General features: G+C 37.5%; 1 protein-coding gene across 7 annotated transcripts in view; it reads left to right on the top strand.

Annotated features, from left to right (window-relative positions):
• The window catches only part of HEATR5B (HEAT repeat containing 5B), a 57465-nt gene that overhangs the window by 3256 nt on the left and 32808 nt on the right, over positions 1-21401 (top strand). For all 7 annotated transcript variants that reach the window (XM_080408916.1, XM_080408917.1, XM_080408915.1 and 4 more), the window contains 17 exons: positions 14-225; positions 1885-1993; positions 2885-3034; positions 3587-3758; positions 4132-4289; positions 5335-5584; positions 6917-7072; positions 8477-8727; positions 9169-9280; positions 10448-10600; positions 10892-10991; positions 11710-11819; positions 12628-12791; positions 14786-14961; positions 16203-16308; positions 18050-18240; positions 19770-19929. In XM_080408916.1, the coding sequence (XP_080265042.1) occupies positions 14-225; positions 1885-1993; positions 2885-3034; positions 3587-3758; positions 4132-4289; positions 5335-5584; positions 6917-7072; positions 8477-8727; positions 9169-9280; positions 10448-10600; positions 10892-10991; positions 11710-11819; positions 12628-12791; positions 14786-14961; positions 16203-16308; positions 18050-18240; positions 19770-19929 (2730 nt within the window). The remainder of the gene's footprint in view (positions 1-13; positions 226-1884; positions 1994-2884; positions 3035-3586; positions 3759-4131; positions 4290-5334; positions 5585-6916; positions 7073-8476; positions 8728-9168; positions 9281-10447; positions 10601-10891; positions 10992-11709; positions 11820-12627; positions 12792-14785; positions 14962-16202; positions 16309-18049; positions 18241-19769; positions 19930-21401) is intronic.

Below are 21401 nucleotides of genomic sequence, written 5' to 3'. Positions count from 1 at the left end.
GGTCCGTTAACAGACAGATGTCAAGGAAAAACAGAAGAAACTTGTAGAACAGCTAACAGGACTCATCAGCAGTTCCCCTGGGCCACCTACACGAAAACTACTAGCAAAAAACCTTGCTGCTCTCTACAGCATTGGAGACACGTTTACTGTTTTTCAGACGCTTGACAAGTGTAATGATATCATCAAGAGCAAGGATGATACTGCGGCCTACCTGCCCACAAAACTGTATGTTGAATATTGTTAGGGAAATGGGAATGTTTTTTAAGCAAAGTGATCCTGGATATTGCAGAAAAGTCTGCCTGTATATGTGCATGTTATGTTTACTTATATTTTGCACGCTTATTTGGAGTTCATATGTGCTTGATGCAGCAGAGGAAAGAGCAGAATTGAGATTGTGGAGGGCAGGACTCAAAGGTGACACATACATGGATATCTGAAAGTGAGAAGCTTTCCTGTAAGCAAGGGACTATCTTATGCTTTTTTGCATGCTTATGTCAATGAAAAGGTAACAGTTGATGAAGTAATGCAATGAAGAAATTCCACCAGTGGGATTAGTGCCGATTATGCTCAGGTACCCCACTTAAGATGGAACCTCTAGATTGTCAAACAAGAGCATTATCTATGCCTAGAGGATTGTAACCAACAGTTCAAATTCTTTTTTCCCAGCAGATGTTGCCTATTTATATTCCCCTGCTGTGATATATTGCACAAGTCTCCCTGAGAGAGTCTGTATACTTGGATGTTTGTGTGTATGTATGTGTGATCCAGTTTGTCTTTATTTATAGGAGCAATCTCACTGGTAGGAATTTGGTTAATGCCAAAACCAGCTTCCCCTGGAAGTGTTTTTAGTACTTTCCCACATAGACTGCTTTGTGTGCTCACAGTGTCTAGTGAACCCGGGTTTGGGCTTGCCTTCAGGTGTTATCATAACAATAGGATTTAACAAGATCTGAAATAGTCACCGTTTGGGCAGATACTGTCCTCCTTTTATTTGAATCTTTGAGGAACTTGTATAAGTGGGAAAGGTTTTATATGATGACATGCTCTGAAACTTATGCTACCCACTCAAAGTGGTAGTCCAGAAGGTTTTTCCTGTATGCCTTCAAACTTCAGTTTTTGATGTTTGTGTAAGGGGACGTGCCCGTTAAGGGGTAGGCTGTAATGAGTTTGTAACAAATAGCTTTGCTAAAAAGTTGTTTACCCAAGAATTTCAGGTTTAAAAAAAGCCTTTGTTGGTTTGTAATGAAAAAGCACACGTTTTCAGGAGCAGCTTCTGTGACTGTCCTGGAGCAGTTTGTGTCTGTAACTGCAGTACGGCTTTACTTAAACATTCCTCATCTCAAATGGCAGAGCAAGGAAAATGGGTATATAACTGTATATGGATCCGGTGATTTTTACAGTGCCTACAAACTTTGTTGTGTTATGCGATAATTTATGCATTTTAAGTTCTTAGGCTTGATGCCTCCCCCCCCATCATTCAGTATCTACAGAAATGATATATTAAGGGTATTTTAAAGGGTGGGGGTTATCTTGCAGGTGCTTGGAAAAGGAACGGTTTATTGAAACACAAAACCTAATCTTGCAGAGATTTCGGCATATACTTGTCTTCTCCAGAATTTTTCACTATGTGTGTAGGTCCTGTAATAATACCCAATCAAATACATCTGTGTTCTTTAGAAGCTATAAATCTTCTGTTACTTCTTTTGCAAACAAAAAAAAAAATTTAAATGCACAGCGTTAAACATCCAGTATAACTAGTGGTTAATAATAAATAGATTATTATTCATCAATGATGATTAAAACATACATTTCTATTTAATTATTTGTCTCCATGTAGATGATAGAGAAGAAGAGTAGGCCAATTAATGTCTCTTTTTTTCATAGGGCTGCGGTGGCATGTGTTGGAGCATTTTATGAAAAAATGGGTAGAATGCTGGGAAGTTCTTTTCCGGAAACAGTGAATAATCTTTTGAAGTCTCTGAAAAGTGCAGAGGTAAGTTCAGATTATTTTATATATGTGGTTTTGATTCCATTTAAACTGCAACCTGCTTTGTCCAAAAGTGTTTGCCGAAGTGGCTGGATTGTTTGCCTTGTACCTAGAAAAATGCTAATCACAAACATAGTTAATGTCAAGGTAAACATGTGTATGTATTTTTAGTGCAGAGAGTTGAGAGTTTTGTCACATGAATATTACGGTAGTTGCTTTGTAGTGGCATCAGTAATAAAAATTGCAAAATGGTTGTATGTACCACTTCTAACTACAGCATTAGGATTTCTGCTGGTGTACCCTGAATAAACATTCAGTTGTTTAAAAACAAATACCTAAGTTTTGCAACAAAGATGTTACTTTGTATCTTTGACCTTTGATGTTACTGTCCATCTTTATGAAGCAGGATACAGTGTGGGTTTTTTTGTTGTTAGTTTGGGTTGGGTTTTTTGTTTGTTTGGTTTGGTTTTGGGTTTTTTTTGTGTGCTGTAAACTCTTAATTACCTGCCTTTGTGCAGGTGTAGTAGGAAGCTGTTGACTATTTGGGTTTCCTGTTCTCTCATATCAACTGTGTTTTCCTTTTTTCCCTGGGGCTGCAGCAGATAAATGGTGGGGCAGGACAGAAGTATCTTGTCTGGGCCCAATTTTATTGGATTGCCTGTGTTCATCTTAATTTATGTGACGACTGAGGTGGTTTTAGTAAAGCTGTGTATAGTGCTTAATGCTATCTAAAACAAGCTAGGTATCGGTTGTATATGACTTCAGGGAACTACATTACCAATGTTTCCAAAAGTACTCCTGCACAGAAGCGGGAAAACACAGAATTATGCACCTGGGTCTTGATAGAAGTGCTGTGACCACATTTTTGCATAAACATTTTTTTGTGTGTCTGTGCAGTCTCAGGGCCGCAGTGAGATTCTGATGAGTTTACAGAAAGTCCTAAATGGACTTGGAGGAGCAGCAGCTTCTTGTCACCGTGATATTTATAAGAATGCCCGATCTCTGTTGACGGACAGATCTATGGCTGTACGATGTGCAGTGGCTAAGGTGAGTGTGTTTCTCACCAGTCTTAGAAATTCTTGTGCTGGGACTGTGAAGTACCTGCAGTTGAACTGTGACCTGTTGTTTATTACAGGAAATTTGATAATTACTTGGGCAAGGTGAGTCCTAGTTCACACTGAAGGCTGAGACATTTGACTTATTTTTTTGCAAACAGAGCTACTGTAGTACTGTCTTCCCCAAACATATAAACAGATATGAGGTAGAATATATTAGCTGTTAGCTTCAGTGAGAAAAGTTTTTGATAACATAGTTCTTTTGGTGTCCTTTTGTCTTTTATTTAAAAATTTTATTTAAGTAGTTACCTATTCCATGAGTCTTCTGATTGTTTACTCAGCTAAGTTACTGAGTAAACGGGAGAGTGTGTATGTGTGTGTGTGTAAATTTATTCTTAAAATATTAAAGTATTTGCTGAATAACCTGACAGTTACACTGATACTTAGGTAAAAGGTAAGGATGGTCTCCATTGGTTCTCAGCAATTCTTCTTTTTTTTTTTGTTTTTGTTTTGTTTTGTTTTTTGTTTTTGTTTTTTCCTACAGTGTCTGCTGGAATTACAGAATGAAGCAGTGTTTATGTGGACTGCTGAACTAGAGAATGTTGCAACACTGTGCTTTAAAGCTCTGGAAAACTCGAACTATGGTGTGCGAGTTGCAGTGTCAAAGCTTTTGGGAACAGTCATGGCTACAGCACTGATACCAAAACAAGCTACAGGTACAAGTCTTTCTGGATTCCATTTCCAGTTGGACAAACTGCACCTTCAGTTACGTGACAGTGTTGCATGCTACGTCGTTATTCTGGTAGATGGAGGCTTTTAGGTAGATTGTTTGGTTTTATGAACGGTAAACTAAAAAGAATAAAAAGTGCAGAATCCCTGTTGTAGTAATACAGAGAAAGAGAGAGCAAACTATTAAAAATCACCTGGGAAAAGTAGGTTATTTTTTTAAGCATGAAAACAAGCTGTTGCCTGAAATGTTGGCTAGATCTGTGTTTGCAAGACAGTTGAATTGCTGAGCCTGGTTTCAAGATCATTGCTTGTATTGTTGGGAACTTCGGGATTAAATGGTTACTTGTCTTTTCGCAAAAGTGATGCGACAGAATGTGAAGAGAGCCACGCTTGAGGAGGTCTTGGAGCTCATGGCCACAGGATTTCTGCGAGGAGGATCTGGTTTCCTAAAGAGTGGTGGAGAGATGTTAAAAGTTGGAGTATCTGTCAATAGGGAAGTGCGAGTTGGTGTTACCCAGGTTTGTCATAAGCTTTAATTTTTAAAAATATTAATAAAGTGACATTTATACATAAACGTAACCCTTTTGTAGGAAAAATGCACGCTTCTGTTCTTTGCTTGTAAATTAACTCACAAGTCTAATTTGACTTGCCTGTTTTGTGAGATGTACATGCCATGTCATTCACCTAAGCTACTTTCTTTTATTATTATGTGCAGTGATGATAGATTAAGATACTTGCTAAGGAAAGTTTGTTTGACCAGTGTATATTAGGTGGGATTAATTTGCAAAAGTATTTGAAAACTTAGTACGTTAAAGACTTTAGCTCCATATTTAATATTTAATTTCTTTCTAGAGAGGACGCAGTGTTGTCCTTTTGTGTTTGCTGGCTCTCTTTTTCAGCTGCTGGGTAAAGTTTGCAGCCCTGATTTGTTAAACTGTTGCTTCTCTCCATATGTCTGTCTTGAGTAGGTGAAATCTGCTGAATGTGAAAGCTCCACCTGTGAAAGGTGGAGCTTCAGAAAGGTAACAGCAGCATCTTTTCAAATTCAGGCATTCTGACTCTGACATATATTTCAATATGCTGCAATAACTTGCCAGAACCCAGAGCTTTTTGATTGTAGGGTATTTTGTGAAACTCTTATTATTTTTCTCAGCCTTTTTCAAGTGAACTCGGCAAAAATGCCCGGCTTTCATTGTGAATTAGAACACATCCGTGTTGCTGCTGATATTGACATTATGCACTTAAAATTTTTAGAAAGAAACATACTTAGAGCAATGAACTGGTTTGTCTTGCTGTCATCCAAAGTGTCTTTTGCAGTTCACAGTGTATGTTGCAGTGTAGGTGCTACACTTGGCACTGGCAACAGTTTAGCTTCAGTGACGAAGACCTGGCTAATGGATTGATTCTTCCTCCTTAGCCTCATTAGGGTTGCTTATTATTAGCTGGTATTGCTACTGTACTGCTTTATGCATGAGTATAACTGTAGTCTTTAGTCTTTGGTGACTGAATTTAGTCTTTTGTTTCTGTTTTAATTGGATCTGTACCCAATTTCTGCATTTGCAGGCCTACGTTGTCTTTGTTACAACACTAGGAGGTCAGTGGTTGGAACGCAACTTTGCTACATTTTTGTCGCATGTACTTGACCTGGTCTCCCATCCCCGTGCTACTCAGACCCATGTGGATGCAGTTTACTCTCGAAGATGTGTGTCCTTTATCCTGAGAGCCACTGTGGGCAGCTTACTTGGGGAGAAAGCACAGATCGCAGCTGCCAAAGATATATGTCAAGCTATTGGCAAACAAATGAAGGCAGTGGGTGAGAACCATTTTTCTGTATTTGAGACCAATGGAAAGTTACTGTCATTATACTGGATCAGCCCTTTTCCAGCTTTCTTCTAACGTGAGGAGTAATTTTGTTGTGGTGGTAAAAGATGATTCAGCTGCTTTCTGTTTGAAATATGATATCCAAAATGTAGGTTCTACCTGAAAAGTGATTGTGTACAACTGGCTTGTTTTGACATTGCATTTGCTTGGAATGAAAATGGGGAAAATGGTGTGTGTCTGCAGTCTATCTTGGGATAGGTTGTATTGAAAGTTGCAGAGTTCTTCACTACCAGTGTTGAAGATCTTGTATGTCAGTATCTTGTAGGTCCTTGTACCCCCCCTGTACTAATACCCGGTTGGATTTTACAGGCGACAAATAAAGGTGTAATGTGAAAACTGGAATTAGAGAAGATAAATATGACCCCTTTGCAGAATATGTAATCACTAAGAGGACTGACAAAACTGTGTTGGCATTTGTTTCTTATGAAATGAGTTAGTTGGAGCTAGAGATTGAGAAAGTAAACTGGAATTTCACAACAATGCATTTACCAAACAGCTTTTTCTTCCTCTTTGCTGCTGCCAATTTGAGTTTTAAGTAATGTTTAACATACAGAAATGGAATTGATTTTGAAACTTTTGCAGGTTCTTCTCATAACTGTTTTTTGATAGGGTAGATATAGAACCTTAAAAGGGTTCTGATAACAATAAGTATTACTTCCAGGAAAAAAAATTGTAGTAGACATATAAACATTAAGCGGATACTAAAGTCCTTTCTCTTTGAAGTGACATTTACTTTTTCTGGGATATTGTATAGGAGAAAGAATCTACAGTGAGATCTAGGAACTTAATTGGATATCTTTAAGATGATTAGAGGTTGTGATTAATTATTTACTGGGTTTAGTTGTTTTTTGTTTGTTTTTAGTTTTATTCCATAGATGTACATGCAAATTTGTATGCAGAACCTAGATATGTCAAGATTTTACTTTTAGTTACTGGGCATACATACAATCCACACGTGCTGTATATGTGTATACTTGCTTTTGCTGTGTTGTATTATCAATCCTACCTCTTAGCACACTGCTGTCCGTAGTAACTGCTGGGCATCTGTTTTTTCATGGCCTTTGGATGATAGTGTTTGGCTGATACTTGTAAAACTCTTTCTTTTCAAAATGTGTTTGCTTTGCAAGTTCCTACTATGGCCAAACATGGGCTTTTGTTTTAATGTAAGATTGATGTCAAAAGTAAACTGTCTTTCTATCCTGTATATGTTCAGGTGTGATTCAAATGGTAGTTAAGCAGGATACTTCTGTTTTCTTTTCTGCAGAAGCAGTAGTGAATGATGCTAACAGTGAAAATAAATCAGGAGCTGCTGATGTTGCTGCAAGCCAGCATGTAATGGTGTGTGCCCTCCAGGAACTGGGTAGTCTCGTTCAGAGTCTAAATGCCACTGCATCTCCTCTTATCCAAGAACCCTCTATTGGTATGCAAATAAATTTAAATTGTTTAAATTAGACATTTGAGCAATGATTATGAAATATCATTAAACCTAGTTAAATAAAAAATTAATATGTAAGATAAGTTGATGAAACTGGCACTTCCTGTAGTACTTCCCAGGTAGCTGTATTTGTCCAGCTCGTTGTGTTCAGTACTCTAGCTTGAACTAAAGTTTGACAAAGTATTAATTGTTTTGATCGAAGACTGTCTGAAGCTCTTTTGTTAGGCTGATTAAAGCTGTAAAGTTGTGATTTTTGCATTGATTTGGTTCTGACAATAGTTTTATAGGAAATACCTTGGTTTTCTATATGAGGTCTGAAGTATTTGCTCCTGGAAAATTGTATTGCCTTCAGATATCAAATTTCTGTGGGAAGCTTAAGAGTATTTTGTCAAGATGAGGCTGTGGATAGTCCCATTTTAAAAAGCTGGTTATTTGGGTTAAGTTGACTAGGGTTTGTTGGGATTTTCTTCTTGTTTAACATCTGAATCCATGTTTGTAGTGTAGTGTTGCTGTTTTAAGTTTTTTTTCAGTTTGGATGCCTATGGTTTTTTTACAGTAGAGGTGCAGGCTCCTTTAGACGTTTAGTTATGTGGATTGTTGTCTTGATGCATATGACATTCTTCTCATACTGATTTTGCCCCAACTATGGGATAGGGGAGACTCTGCTGGTGTCTATTCCTTCTGGCTGCGGTGCTCTGTAAGAACAGAGGGGACTGTATCTCAGTGGTGTTTCTGCTAGCTGCTATGAAGTAAGCAGGTAGAAGTTGTTCACTAGTTACAAAGAAAGCAAGAGATAAGGCAGCAGTGGGAGCTTCAGAGTAGGAGTTTGCAAAGTTAGGGATCTGGACGAAGGAAGGTGGTGTGGAAACAAGTTGGACTGAAGAGCTCACAGTTAGAAAGTGGGGTTAGCTAGGCATGGAGGTTCGGAAAGTGTGCTAGGTAGTAACGGTGCAAGGGAGACAGCACTGTGTCACAAGTGGAGTACGGCAGTCAGTGACATCTGTAGCATGTGCTTGTCTGCAATGCAAAGCAAACCCAACAATTAGTCTTACTGTTGCTCTGTTATTGGCAATCTGTAAAAGGTGGGCAGGTTGTAGGAATCACCTCATCCCGTGTCTGTTCGCCTGTGTAGGGTTAGTGCCTCTTTTCAGTTGTTTGAGTAGTAGAAATCAGTGGTATGGCTCTGGCAGCTCCAGCTTTGCTGGAAAAACCTGATGTGGAGTAATATGTCTGTCTTTCCATAAGGAAAAGGGCAAAGTCATAAAATTCAAGTACTTTTAATTCTTTTTTAACTTTCATGTTGCCTGTCTAGCATTGATTCAGTTTACTTGTCTGCGTATATTAAAGAGCACATCATAACTTTAAGACTGTCAACTCTCTTTTCTGTAGGTCTGTTGGAGACAGTAACTTCGGTCCTTCTTCATCCCAGCATGGCTGCTCGACTTGCTGCTGCGTGGTGCTTGCGGTGTGTGGCCGTGGCATTGCCTTTTCAGTTGACTCCATTTCTAGATAGATGTGCAGAAAGACTCAACAATCTGAAGACCTCCCCTGAGGCTGTTAGTGGCTACAGTTTTGCAATGGCTGCTTTGTTAGGTGGTGTGCATCAGTGTCCCTTAGGTATTCCTCATGCCAAAGGAAAGGTGAGATAATGAGTGTTTCATCTGTGAGTGTATAAAAGATACCTTTTTATCTAGAACTAATAGCTTTGCAAAATCTGTGACATGGTAATGAGTTAAGTTCAATTTCAATAATGCTTTATGCCTAGCAAGAGAGCAATGACCAGAGCGTACACTTGTAGAATTTCAGTCGCGATATTTACCAGGTTTTTTCCTCTTTTTCAAATTTGCATTCTTGTTTGGCATATTAATGTGTAATTGTTGAAAAGAGTATTATTGTCTGTGTTGTCATATGCGAAACACTGATCATCTGCTTGAAATGTAATCTGCATTCATTCTTTACGGAAGGTCAGTTTAAATGATTTGAAAATATCTTCATAGTCTGTAAAGGTGGATGTGTAGCAGTAGCTTGCAGTGGTTTCATTTATACTTTTTAAAAAACATTGTTTTTTGTCATTGCTGCAGATGGTGGTCAGTATTGCTGAGGATCTGTTACGAACTGCTGCACAAAACAGCAGACTCTCCTTGCAGCGGACTCAAGCTGGATGGCTTTTACTTGGAGCACTTATGACTTTAGGTTTGTAAGAATGGTTGCATTTTGTTTTATTTTAATGCTTGTCCAACTTTTCTGATTATCCGCTGTGGCAAATGGTCTCTACATATAATTAGTCCATTACCTAGCACAAGAGTATTTTATACCAAGGGAAACAATGTTAGTGCATTGTATCAGCAGTGTTGTTTATGCTGGGAAGAAGTGAAGTATTAATGTTCATGTAATCTGAAGGATAGCGGAAGAAAGAAAATTTTCTGCTCTGTTTTTGGAAGCCCAGCCTTTAGTCATTCTATGAAAAGGGAAAAATGCCCATAGTCTTCCTTCCTCAATACTGTGGTACAGCAGAAATGGTCTGTAAATAAAATGTAATTAGTAGTCCAACAAGTTGCATGTGGGTTCTTGATAGGCAACAGTACTGATTAGAAGCGTTACCAGTTTAAAAGGCATTCAGTTGTCTTTTAAAAAAGCCAGCCTCGTGTTCATATCTGCCATCACAGAAATATCAGAAGCTGTATTTCGAGAAGTTAGAAGGATAGCCTTGAATTTTGCAGCAATAGTGTTTTTTTTGTTTGGGTATTTTTTTTAACTGGAAAATATGATAAAGTTCTGATGCATTCTGCAGTATTTGGATCTCTTAGCAAATAGCATTTTGTGTTTCATCTTGTTTCTCTAAATTGTCTCTTTTTTTGCCAGCTCATTGTCATGTTTTTCCAAGTGTAGCCTTTTTGGTTGTCCTTCTTCAATGTGTTTTTAATGCTCTTGCGCTGGATCTTCTTGAGCTTTTTCAGAAGTTTTCTTTAAACTTGACCATTAAACTAGTTACCTCATCAGTAACTATCAGTGAGCTTGCCTTCAAAATAGTAATATTAAAAAAAATTAGAAGTCAGAATAAAAAGATAGTAAAAAGACAGTTGGCAGTGGTTACATATATGCATGACAATGTATAGAATTGCCTGTTTCCTATTTTTAGTACAGATATCAACAGACAGACTTACCTATAGTATTTATTTGCTGTACTTTCAACCTAGAAATGAGAAAGGTTTTCCTTTGTTTTTCAGTGTTCAGGTAGGGAGAAAAGTAGAGAAGTGAAGTAGGAGAAAAATAGCTTAAAGAGCAAAAGCCTTCATGGCAGCTTTTTCACACAGTTAAATACAGGTTTTTATTATACAGTCACTTTTTTTTTTAACATAGGTCCTTCTGTTGTTCGGTATCATCTGCCTAAGATGTTGCTGCTATGGCGAAATGTGTTTCCACGTTCTCTGAAGGAACTGGAAGCAGAGAAGGCAAGAGGAGATTCTTTTACTTGGCAAGTAACACTGGAAGGCCGCGCTGGAGCTCTGTGTGGTAAGAATTTCAAACTTTGAGATTACAAGTGTGCAGTAAACCAAAGCAAATATCCCAAGGATTATAGAGGACTCCTGTAACTTCCCTTCTTTCTTTGAAAATGAGTAAGATGTGTCAGATTTTCGTTAATTTGACCTGGTTTTGGCATATAGTTTTATGGGCATGTCACGCAATCTCTGAATAATATTTTTAATTGCTGCTTTTTTTATGTTCTCTTAGGATCTGTATCTTGCTCGTGCTTTATATTTGTTTGTTTCAATAAAATTTTAATTTAAACTATTTTTTTACTAGCTATGAGAAGTTTTGTTGCTCACTGCCCTGAGCTCCTTACTGAGGATGTGATCAGGAAATTGATGACACCCATAGAATGTGCCATGACAATGATGTCACAGTAAGTAGGCAGGTTTTGCCCTTTATTCCCTTTTGTCTTTTCCTGGACCTCCAATACTAGAACTAATTTGTTTTTATTCGTATTCTGATCTAGTACTGCTGCTGCTTGTCCGTGTTGGAAAAAAAAATACGAAAAAAATGTTTATGGTCATTAGCTTTGTAAAAGTATTTTATTGCATAGTCTGTGCTGAAGGGCCTGCCGTGGTAACTTTTGTTAGCTGTGTTTTAGATTTTCAGTTCAGTGAGCTTTTGAATTCATGGTTTGCTTATCCTTGTGCAAGAAATGAGAAAACTAAGATACTTGTATAGTAGATGTTAAACAATAAACTCTCCTTGTATGAAATGTACTAATGAAAAGATGTTCAGCATTTTACAGAATAGAAGAAAATGCACAGTTTTGGGCTGGGTTTTATGGTTTGCTGTCTCGTCTCCCCCAGTCCGTGTGCCCCCCTACTCCGATTAAAATAGGAGTTGCTTCTGAGGAAGTATGTCTCTGGTTTACAGCAGTGTGTGTTTTTTAGGAGAAAAAAAAAAAAAAAGATGTTTGCTCTGTAGTTACCTCTGAAAATGTACTGATAATTGAGTAACGTTCTCAGAGTAGTTCTCTGAACACTGCTTTCTTGTCTTGGCTAGAGATGTATCTTGTGAAAAGAAATCTGAAAATACTCTTCAGTAACTGTGGTACTTCTGGTTGTCTCTTTTCTCTTTTGATTCTATAGCATTCCATCAGTAATTAAAGCCCATGGAGCTCATCTCAAAGCTAGTGCAGCTATGGTCCGTTTAAGACTTTATGATATATTGGCTTTGTTACCTCCGAAGACCTATGAAGGTATATAATTTTGTAACAATTTTTATTAAAGTAAAAATTCTACTTACTCCTTTTGATTTATTTTTGATGCTTGCCTTTGAAGCAGATGTAAGATTCAAAGGAGAATACTAGGAATCTCCAAGAGTCTTGTTCTAAATTACTCATCTTCTGTATGTCATCATGACAGTCTAACTACAGAGTATGAATATTGCAAAATATTAGGTTAACACTTGAAGTATAAAAGTTTCAGTCCTGTTTATAGGATTGAGAGATATGGGAAAGTATGGAGATCATGTTCTGAGCTCAAATTTATGTGTTTTGTGTCATTGTTACTTCAAAGGTGGACAACATTATTTCTAAGTATACTCAAAGGGCAGATGGGAGAATGAAGATTTAGTTTTGGTTTCTGTTTTTGGTTTTCTTTTCTTTTGTTTTTTAAACATGATTTGATCTATTAGACGGTTTTATGCTATTATTATTAAATTGCTGGGCACTGTCACATGTTCTGAATGATTAGCTTTTGGGGTTTTGCTTGTTTTTGTTAATTCATTAAATTACATGATCATGTGGATGAGCAAATTTTTGCAAGATCTGGATTGTCGTCCTGGAAGGGATGGCTGTCTGTTGGTTCGGAATACTGATTTGGGAATTGGGAGCCCAGGGTTCTGTTTGAAGCCTTGCTGTCAACTTTAGTCTTGTCAGGTTTACTTCTCTGTTTGCTACCTGTAAAATCGAGGTAATGGTACATGCTTTGATTTGTAACTTCTGATTGCTAGCTGAAAGGTTTTGGATAAGCAGCAATGATTCTTTTTAATGTCCATCCTTTTAGGATCATTTAATGCGCTCCTTCGAGAGTTGGTAGCAGAATTTACTTTGACAGACAACTCTGCTAATACAACCACATCGCTCCTAAGGTCTCTTTGTCATTATGATGATAGTGTTCTTCTTGGCTCTTGGCTGCAGGAAACGGATCATAAGTCAATTGAAGATCAGGTAATAAAAAACTAGAAGAATAATGAATTATCTGCACTGTCTGTGTGATGTGTGTGCAGGGGAAGACCTCTAAAACTGAAACTTCACGCCTTGTTTTCAGTCTTACTTCAGCAGTGTGTTAGATGTAAGTCCTTCCATCTGCAGTGTAGTGTTTTGATTAAAAACTGCCTATAGCTGGGATACAAATTGCATAACGCTACTCATATGGTTGTGGTTAGTGAAGTAACTTAATTTCTATAAAACAAAACAACACTCCCAGTGCTGCCCCGCCCTGATTGTCCTAGCCTAGCAGTTGTTCTCTTATTTCCCTTGGTTGAAGTGAAACGGTTGTCAAAATATAAGTATTGCAAATGGTCTTATAGCAAAACAAGATTTAGCTGGTTTTATAGGTGTAGTATGAAATCTCACGTTTCATTTGGAAGCATTGATGCAATTGTGTTGGCGTTACAAGGAATTTGGTGCATTTCTAAAAAAGGGTGGGTCTTTGCAACAGGAACTAAAAATTTAAAAAAGGAAACAAGTATTGCTATGGAGGTCTCTCAATAAATTTTTTTCAGATCAACTAGTAAATATTGATCTAGTTACCATTTTTCATATGGCCCTTGGAGAAGGAATGTAGCATAGGAAACAATTTGTTAATGCTAAATGATTTAGGAAACTATCTGGTAATAGCCTTCTCTTTACTTTCCTAATTTGTGAGACTATGAAGGGGCTGGCTGCCTCTTTTCAAGCCTTTTACTCTCATATATTTCACGATGTAATGACATGGGGAGAAAAAAAACCCCACGTTTGTCTGTCTGGGTATATCCACCAATGTATCTCTGTCTTCATAATGCTGTTCTGATTTTTGAATTCTCAGTGAACTGTATTCCCTAGACAACTAGCTTTTCTGAGCATTTGCTGAGCTGTGCCATCATAAACTTTGCAAATCGGCTTCTCGGAAATTTCTTGGTGTAAGAAGGGAGGGGCTGAAAACGCCTGTTCTGCCACAGCCTGTCTAATAATGGCAAGGTTTCTCAGAAGGCAGCTGTCTTGACTGAGCAGATCCAAAAGCCAAGACTGATATCAAGTACGAGAAACCAAGGGGAAACTGTTTCTGAGAAACGATCAGCAGGTCAAAGCAAAAGAAAGGGTTTTATAAACATCCCTCGTTTGTTGTGGTGGACATAGTAGACTTTCAGTGCAGCCTTCAATCCACAGAGCTTTTTGGGACACTGCCCACCCCTGGTTTTTTTTGTTTCTTTTGTTTTTTTTTTTTTAAATAAAAGAACCCTTCTAATCTGTAAAACTGTCACTGTTGGTAACTGAAGCCCTGTAGTGCATCACAGGGATCTCTTGTGCTTGGTCATGTTTTATTTTTTAGTGATATGGAGGTCTCAGCAAATGTTTGCTCTGTTTTCTGACCTTTTAAGAAGAATACAGAGCTACTAGATTCTAATTTTGTTTCATGATTGAATAATTAACAAGTTATGAAACTAAGTTTTTCTTCAGAGAGAACAGATAATTGTGTTTCCTGAAAGAATGATGTTTAAGAAGTATTTTCATGATGATAGGATTGTTAGTAATTTTAGTACTGTTTCTGAATCTTTCTGTGTAGGGAGTCATTAGAGCCCAGACTGATCGTTTAATGTGCTGTATTGTAACTCAATGCTCAGACACTGAACAAATAACCTTTTTTCTGAAATGTCACTTCATAGTCAGTGATTTAGAAGCTACTATTAGTACCAGAATTCCTCTGCTTTTCTCTGATTTCCATCTCTTACTACCAGGAGTGACAGTTTGTGCATTTTTCCAGCTTTTAACTGCTTTGACCCTCTGGGATTTACTGGCCCTGTAAATGCTAGTGTGTGTATGCATGGGGACACTGCAGTTGCATTCAGGTCTTTGTAAGCTATTTTACTGTTTTAAGCCACTGCATACATGTTTTGGTTATCTCTAGTTCCAAATTCTGTGTGCAAAGGTATGTTCAGAGGTACTCATGTGGCATTTTGCAGCTTCAGCCAAACAGTGCATCTGGAAGTGGTGCTTTGGAACATGATCCATCTTCTATTTATTTGCGCATCCCTGCTGGTGAAGCTGTACCTGGTCCCCTTCCTTTAGGAGTATCTGTCATCGATGCATCTGTGGCTCTCTTTGGTGTGGTTTTTCCTCATGTTTCTTACAAACACAGGTCAGTTTATATCAGCATTCAATTTCAGAATCTAATGCCTTGTTCTCTAGATAGTATTATGTTTCAATTTTTGTTTCCTTGAAGTAGGTGTCTACTTTGATACCAACTGTCTTTGAATTCAGAGTTCAGTATTTGAACTCTGTGGCTCTGAACATTGTGTCTCAGGATTCCAGAATATGTTTACTCAGCTTAGAAATAAGATGATTAGGGTTCAGAGGTGGAGATTAGATGTTTCTCTCCTCCTACTGCATTTGACAGCAGTAATATCTCTGCAACCAAAATTTCCTGCACAAATATCCACTGCAATTAACTTCAAATCAGCCTTCAAAATGTAGCAGTGGCATCCCTTGAATTCCATCTGTGTTCCATGAATAAGACAATTTCATTTATACTCAACAAATGATTTTCTGCATCATGAAAAAGAGGGAATGGAATTCAGCTTATTATCCTTTGTGTTCCACATTACCTTTGCAGAGTTTTGGGTTCTCAGGACTACTTCAGTCATTCAGTTTATTCAGCCAATTTGTTACTGAGCACAGAGTGAAAGCAGCTCTAAGATGCATTTCAAAGTAAAATTATCCTTCAGTGCAATCCAGATGGGAGCAGTTTTTTCCCAGCAGTCAGTCTCAGTGTGCAGTGAGCGCAGGATAGATTTGAGGCCAGCTTGCAGTAATTCAGCTTAATCTATATCTGTTGTTGGCTATGGAAGGATTTGGCTGTGGAACTGCCGAGTAGTTGAGAATACAGAGTATTCATTATACTTCTGTTCTTGGTATCCTCTAGGAAGTACTCCTCCTCCCAGTAACACATTCTGGCATGGTTACATGGGGGGAAAATGGAGGTTAAATTGGGAAAACAGTAGGAAAAATAATAGGAATATAGAGGGTAACACTATTTTGAATGCTAATGGAGAGGCAACGTTTTTCTGCACTTATGCTCATAGCTTTCTAGTTATACAGCCAAATGTATCTGAAGATTCACTTCCTCTTGGTGGTGTTTTCTTCAAAAGGAATAATAAACATTTGTGGATGAGCTAAAAGAACCAGCAGAGGGACATTCAGAATAACTCTGCCCTTTCTACCTAAAGTGAATACCTTCTGCAGCCCCTGAAGCATACATTCCATAAATTCTGTGACTGAGTTTAAAACGACCTTTTGTTGTGTGTGGGTTTTTTGCCAGATGTGTGTTAGTTTGTGTTTTGCAATGATATCACTTAAATTATATCCTTTCCTTTCTTTTAGATTACAGATGTTGGATCACTTTGCTGAATGTGTCAAACAGGCTAAAGGTGTTCGCCAGCAAGCTGTGCAGCTAAATATCTTTACTGCTGTTCTTAGTGCCTTGAAGGTAAAACTTGTAAACTTACAATGGATGCCACAGTTCAGCAGCTTGGTTCATCGATTTGTATTTCATAGAAAGTTAGAAGAACCTTACTAAAGTTACCACTTCAGCATTCAAAAGTTTGAAAATACCAAAATTGAAATTTTTCAGATCTTAGTGTGAGGTCTTGCCTGCATGTGTCAGTACGGAGAACAGATGAATTGGCATTCTATAGTATACAGACTGTCTTTTTTTCTTTTTCAATTCTGTAATTTTATTTGCAGTGTACTTACGGGTTTAAGTACTTTGTCCCATGTACTCAAAAATCCCCTCATGTCAGAGAGTATTGTGCAGATGAGGCTCATGGAAATAAAAATAGATCTGGGTTTCCATTTTGGAGGTCTTAATTTTTTCTTCTTAAAACTCCATACTGCTGCATAGAATTCTAGATGCTTATCTCCAGTCCCACTGACTTCAGTTACAGCTCTGTGTTCTCCATCTACACTTGGAAATCCGAACTCATGCTGTCAAGTCAGGAAGCGACACCAAGTCACGAATAATATTCCTGAGAAATACTTGGTTTCAGTGACTTGCGTTGCCTCGAGGCTTTGTGGGACAGTGTCTTAGAGCATAGGATTTTCTTTCTAGTAGTCAAATTTCTTGAGGCATTTCTAGTTTTGTCACTGTTTTCTATAGTGTCCCGTTCATGAGTCTTATGGACAACATCTGTCATTGTCATCCTTCTTCATCTTCAGGGCACCATTAAGTCCTCTGTACTGAGGAAGCTATGCTTCTAGAAGTGCCAGCCTGCAATTAAAGATCGGATGATTTTCTTCCTGTCTGAATTTCGCCATAAAAATACTGGCTGCCTAGTTTAAGCTAATTATTACTGGGGTTCTGTGTCCTTGGTTGATAGGCAAAATACATTGGCAAAACAGCACCTTTCTTCCTTGCTTTGTTCTTAGAAATGTGAACCACATTGCTACAAGTTGAAAAGTAGGTTCTGAGGTACATGCCTGGAATGTCCTGTGCCATGCCAAATGGCCAAAGAATTGTCAAAATTGAGCTGAAACAAGGATTTTAGAACAGGAAATGAGAATCTGTGGTAGAGCCATCAACTTCTTCCTCTATAATACATGCCGTGTTTGTACTTCACGTGTGTTTAATTATTTTTCCCAAAGTAAAAGACTTCTTGAAATCTGTAGTGAAAGGTGATGTACTGTTAATGACATGTGGGAACCAAGGAAGCTGTAGAAGCAGTTTAGTGTTACTGTTCTGTAGAATGTTCATGGAACAGGCTGTATAAACGTTTGCGAAGATGTGATTATTAAGGAAAAAAATACTTTAATGTAACAAGAATGTCTTTGATTTAAGTGATTCTTGCAGAAACATAACTGAGCTGGGGTTTTCCTGTCTGATAGAAAGAGATGTTGCAGTTTGGTTTTAAAGCTTCTCTTTTTTTTTCTAGGGTATCCTGTGTAAAGTTAGCTCAGATTCAGTAGCACTAGGGTGCATATAGCCCTGTAATGCATTTGACTAAAAAAGACTGGTGCAAGAGCTCTTTCTGTGTGTGAAATAGGTAGAGTGTTGGCAAATGTAAGACTAAGTGTATTGTTGATTCTGTGTTTTAATGTTTTCAACCACTCTATTTTAGGATAAATAATTGAAAAAAATGAAGTGCATAATTTTTGAGAATCTCAAATACAGCAAAACTGCTCTTATATTTTCCTTTTCTCCCCTGATTTGGAATGTTTTTTTTTTCATGTAGGGTTTAGCTGAAAATAAAAGCACATTAGGACCAGAAGAAGTCCGCAAATCTGCTCTGACGCTGGTCATGGGTGCCCTCGATAATCCTAACCCGATTCTGAGATGTGCAGCAGGTGAAGCTCTCGGCAGAATGGCTCAAGTGGTTGGAGAAGCCTCTTTCATTGCTAGAATGGCTCAGTACAGTTTTGATAAGTAAGTTGGTTTTGATTCAGAAAAGGGAATAAAAATACAATTTAACGTGGTTTGGAAGATTCCTCTACTAAATACCATATTGGTTATTCTCTTCATGCTTTGATTGCAATGATTGTGTAGATCTAACAGATCCTCAGATCTTCTCTTTTTGATTTAGTTCACATGATTCTTCCAGGAATAAAAGCTGAGTTGTTAAACTACTTGGGGTGTGAAATGATACCAAAGAATAGTTTTTGATGGGTTACTTCAAGACGACTAAACTGCTTCAGGTGGATAAATGCAGTTTACACTAAGTATGTCTGTAATATGAATTGTGTGATAGGGGTTCCGTTTCATCAAAACATCCTCTTTACATATTGATTTATCTACTGGCCCATAATTTTTTTCCATATTCTGTTAATCTTAGGTCTGTAGAAAGATGACTGGTAGATGTACAAGACAGTATGTTTTCCAGTTTTTGGCTTAAATTTAAGACATCAGCCTATCTGTGAATCAGAATGCACCTGTCTCAGGGCTGCAGCCCATGTTTTTGGCTGGCCAAGCTGCACGCACATAGCTTCGGTCCCACTCTCCTACCTCTGGGTAATTCGGTTTTTCCCATCATTTCATCTTGGAATAAAGTACATAATCTTTACTGTCTTTCCTTGGATTTCTATTACTGGGATTATTTCCATAGTTTCTTATGTAGGTTCTGAGTTGTTAATGTTGCCGGTCTGTTGACACTGTCAGGTAAATTTGAGATTTGCATCTACTTTTTTGTTCACTTGTGGCTAAGAGCATGCTTGCCTTTCAGATGCAGACAAGCACGAAAAAAAAAAATCTTTGTTCCAATTAAGATATCCTTCTTTTCTGTCTTTTTCCCACCCCCTGAGAAATTTTTAATTAAAAAGTTACGTATGTAATGTGCATTCGGAATCAGAAGTATTGTGGAAAATGCTCAACAAGTCACTGCTTCATACAACTAGGTCAAGCAGAATACTATTCATTCTGGTTTAGTTTCATTAATAAAGCACTATTTAAAAAACAAAATTATTGTAAGAGTCATAGAACTCAACTGTAGAAGGAAACAGCTGTATTAAAAATTTACTCAGTTGACTTTGCAGTGGAAGATGTAGCTGTGGATTTTTTTGTAATTTCTCAATATATGTTGCTATTTTTCCGTTCTTGATTCCTTTTCACTGCAGGGGTCTGATTCTTAAATTAGTCTGCTGTGAAACGTTGGTAAACACTAGATGTTTTTCCTATATTCTTTCACTTCCAAAACTCTTTTTTATCTAAAATGTCAAGTTCTGACTAGGAAGAAAAAAATTACAATTAAAATAATCTATATTGCTATCAAGATTGATAACATATAAGGCAAGTGAAAAAAAAAAAGATAAGTACATTGGTTTTGCTTTTGTTGTTAAGGCTTCTAAAGATCTTGTAAGATGGCTTGCAAAATTCTGGTTTTGCACTGTTTTGGTACTTGAAGGGTTCTTTGTTACAAAGTTAGTGAATTACATTATTTCATTTTATTTAAACTTTGATAGGTTAAAATCTGCTCGAGATGTTGTATCAAGAACGGGCCATTCTTTGGCTCTGGGCTGTCTCCATCGATACGTTGGTGGGATAGGTTCTGGACAGCATCTGAAAACTAGTGTCAGTATTCTCTTGGCTTTGGCACAAGATGGAACCTCACCTGAAGTCCAGGTAAAAAACACAATCAATACAGAACTACTTTAAAATGTTCAGTATTAAAACTAAATTATCTGTTCAGATGTTCTTTAATAGAGGGTCACGTGTAAGCCAAATCATATGACTGTAGCTCGTGCCAGGGAGCGTGACGCAAGCAGAACTTTCCTTATAAATTCTTACAGTACAAAATCCCAAATACGTGCTGCATGCTGCAATTAAAATGTAACCTTACTGTCAGGGAGGCGGTTGCAAGTGGTCCTGTTAATTCAGTGACTATACAGAATCATACTACCACCTTGATTTAAATTGTTAACTTGAGAGAACAGGTACTAGCGTATCTTCTTACTACTTTTCATCAGAGCAATACAAAAAAATAAATCAAAATACTCAAGCTTATCACTTGGGAACACAAGCCTGGTTTTGTTTGGAGAGAATGTTTAAAAGATTATAAATACAATTTAAAATCTCTTTCAGATTTCCTTAATTTAAGGTAAGACAAAATTCAGGTTGCATACATAAATTCTTCATGTATGAGTAAGCAATTCTGAGGCATAAAATTGTGTACTGTTCATTTAAAAAACAAAATGGAAAGGGTTACTGCTTTATGAAAAAAATATGTGAAGTATAAAGGGGAAGCCCAGGTGAAACTTGCATGCCTACCTTATCTTCTGTTGAGAGTATGACACCAGACCACCATGAAAAGCTAAACTTTTAAACCTCGTCCCTCACTGGATCAGTGTGGATACAGAGAAACTGTATGGGAATACAAGTAATCGAAATTTGCAAGAATGAAAGGATAAGCTGTAAGGTGCTACCATGTGGTTAGGACTGTAGAAATAGTTACGTGATTGCTAGTGCTTGTGGGGTTTGGGTTGCATCAGAGCGGATTTAAAAGCAGCAGTCTTAAAGGCAGGTTTTCTAACTCATTCCTAAGAGTCTGGCTTTGTAGCTGTAATGTTCTTTTAACTTAGTCTTTTCACACAGTTGCATCACATATTTAATGGAAAAAAATTCTGAAATTAGATCATTTAGTAGCATGTTATGGAGAGATAGCTGATGCAGGTCTGTTGGGAATTTATTTCCTGTGAAGTATCAGTGACCAAAAAGACTGTTCACTCACTTCCTGCTTTGACAATTGCAATAAATTATTTTGCTCTTCTGTTATTTACTAATCTTGCAACTGAAATAGTTTGATCTTTCACCTTTTTTTTTTCCTTATCCGATAGTATGCTGACATAGCGAACAGCATTACTTTCTTCTCTTGCACCCTCTAATAAGAAAATTAATTAGGAAATGCTTGTGAACCTTTCAACTTGACATCAAAATCAGTTTCTACTGGAATGTCAAAGGCACTCCCCACTAAGAACTTTGTCAACTACTGTTTCAGGCTCTACATCTAGTTTTACAGTGGAATGATTCTTTCTTCCTCCTGTCTTAAGAGTTACTCTTCTTTTTTCCTGTTTTTTAAAGTGGGTGTGCCGTTTCAT

Source organism: Falco punctatus, assembly GCF_963210335.1.
Source record: "Falco punctatus genome assembly, chromosome: 12".
Classification (NCBI taxonomy): Eukaryota; Metazoa; Chordata; class Aves; order Falconiformes; family Falconidae; genus Falco; species Falco punctatus.
Note: the sequence above shows the minus strand (reverse complement) of the source record. Positions and strands in the feature narration are given on the sequence as shown.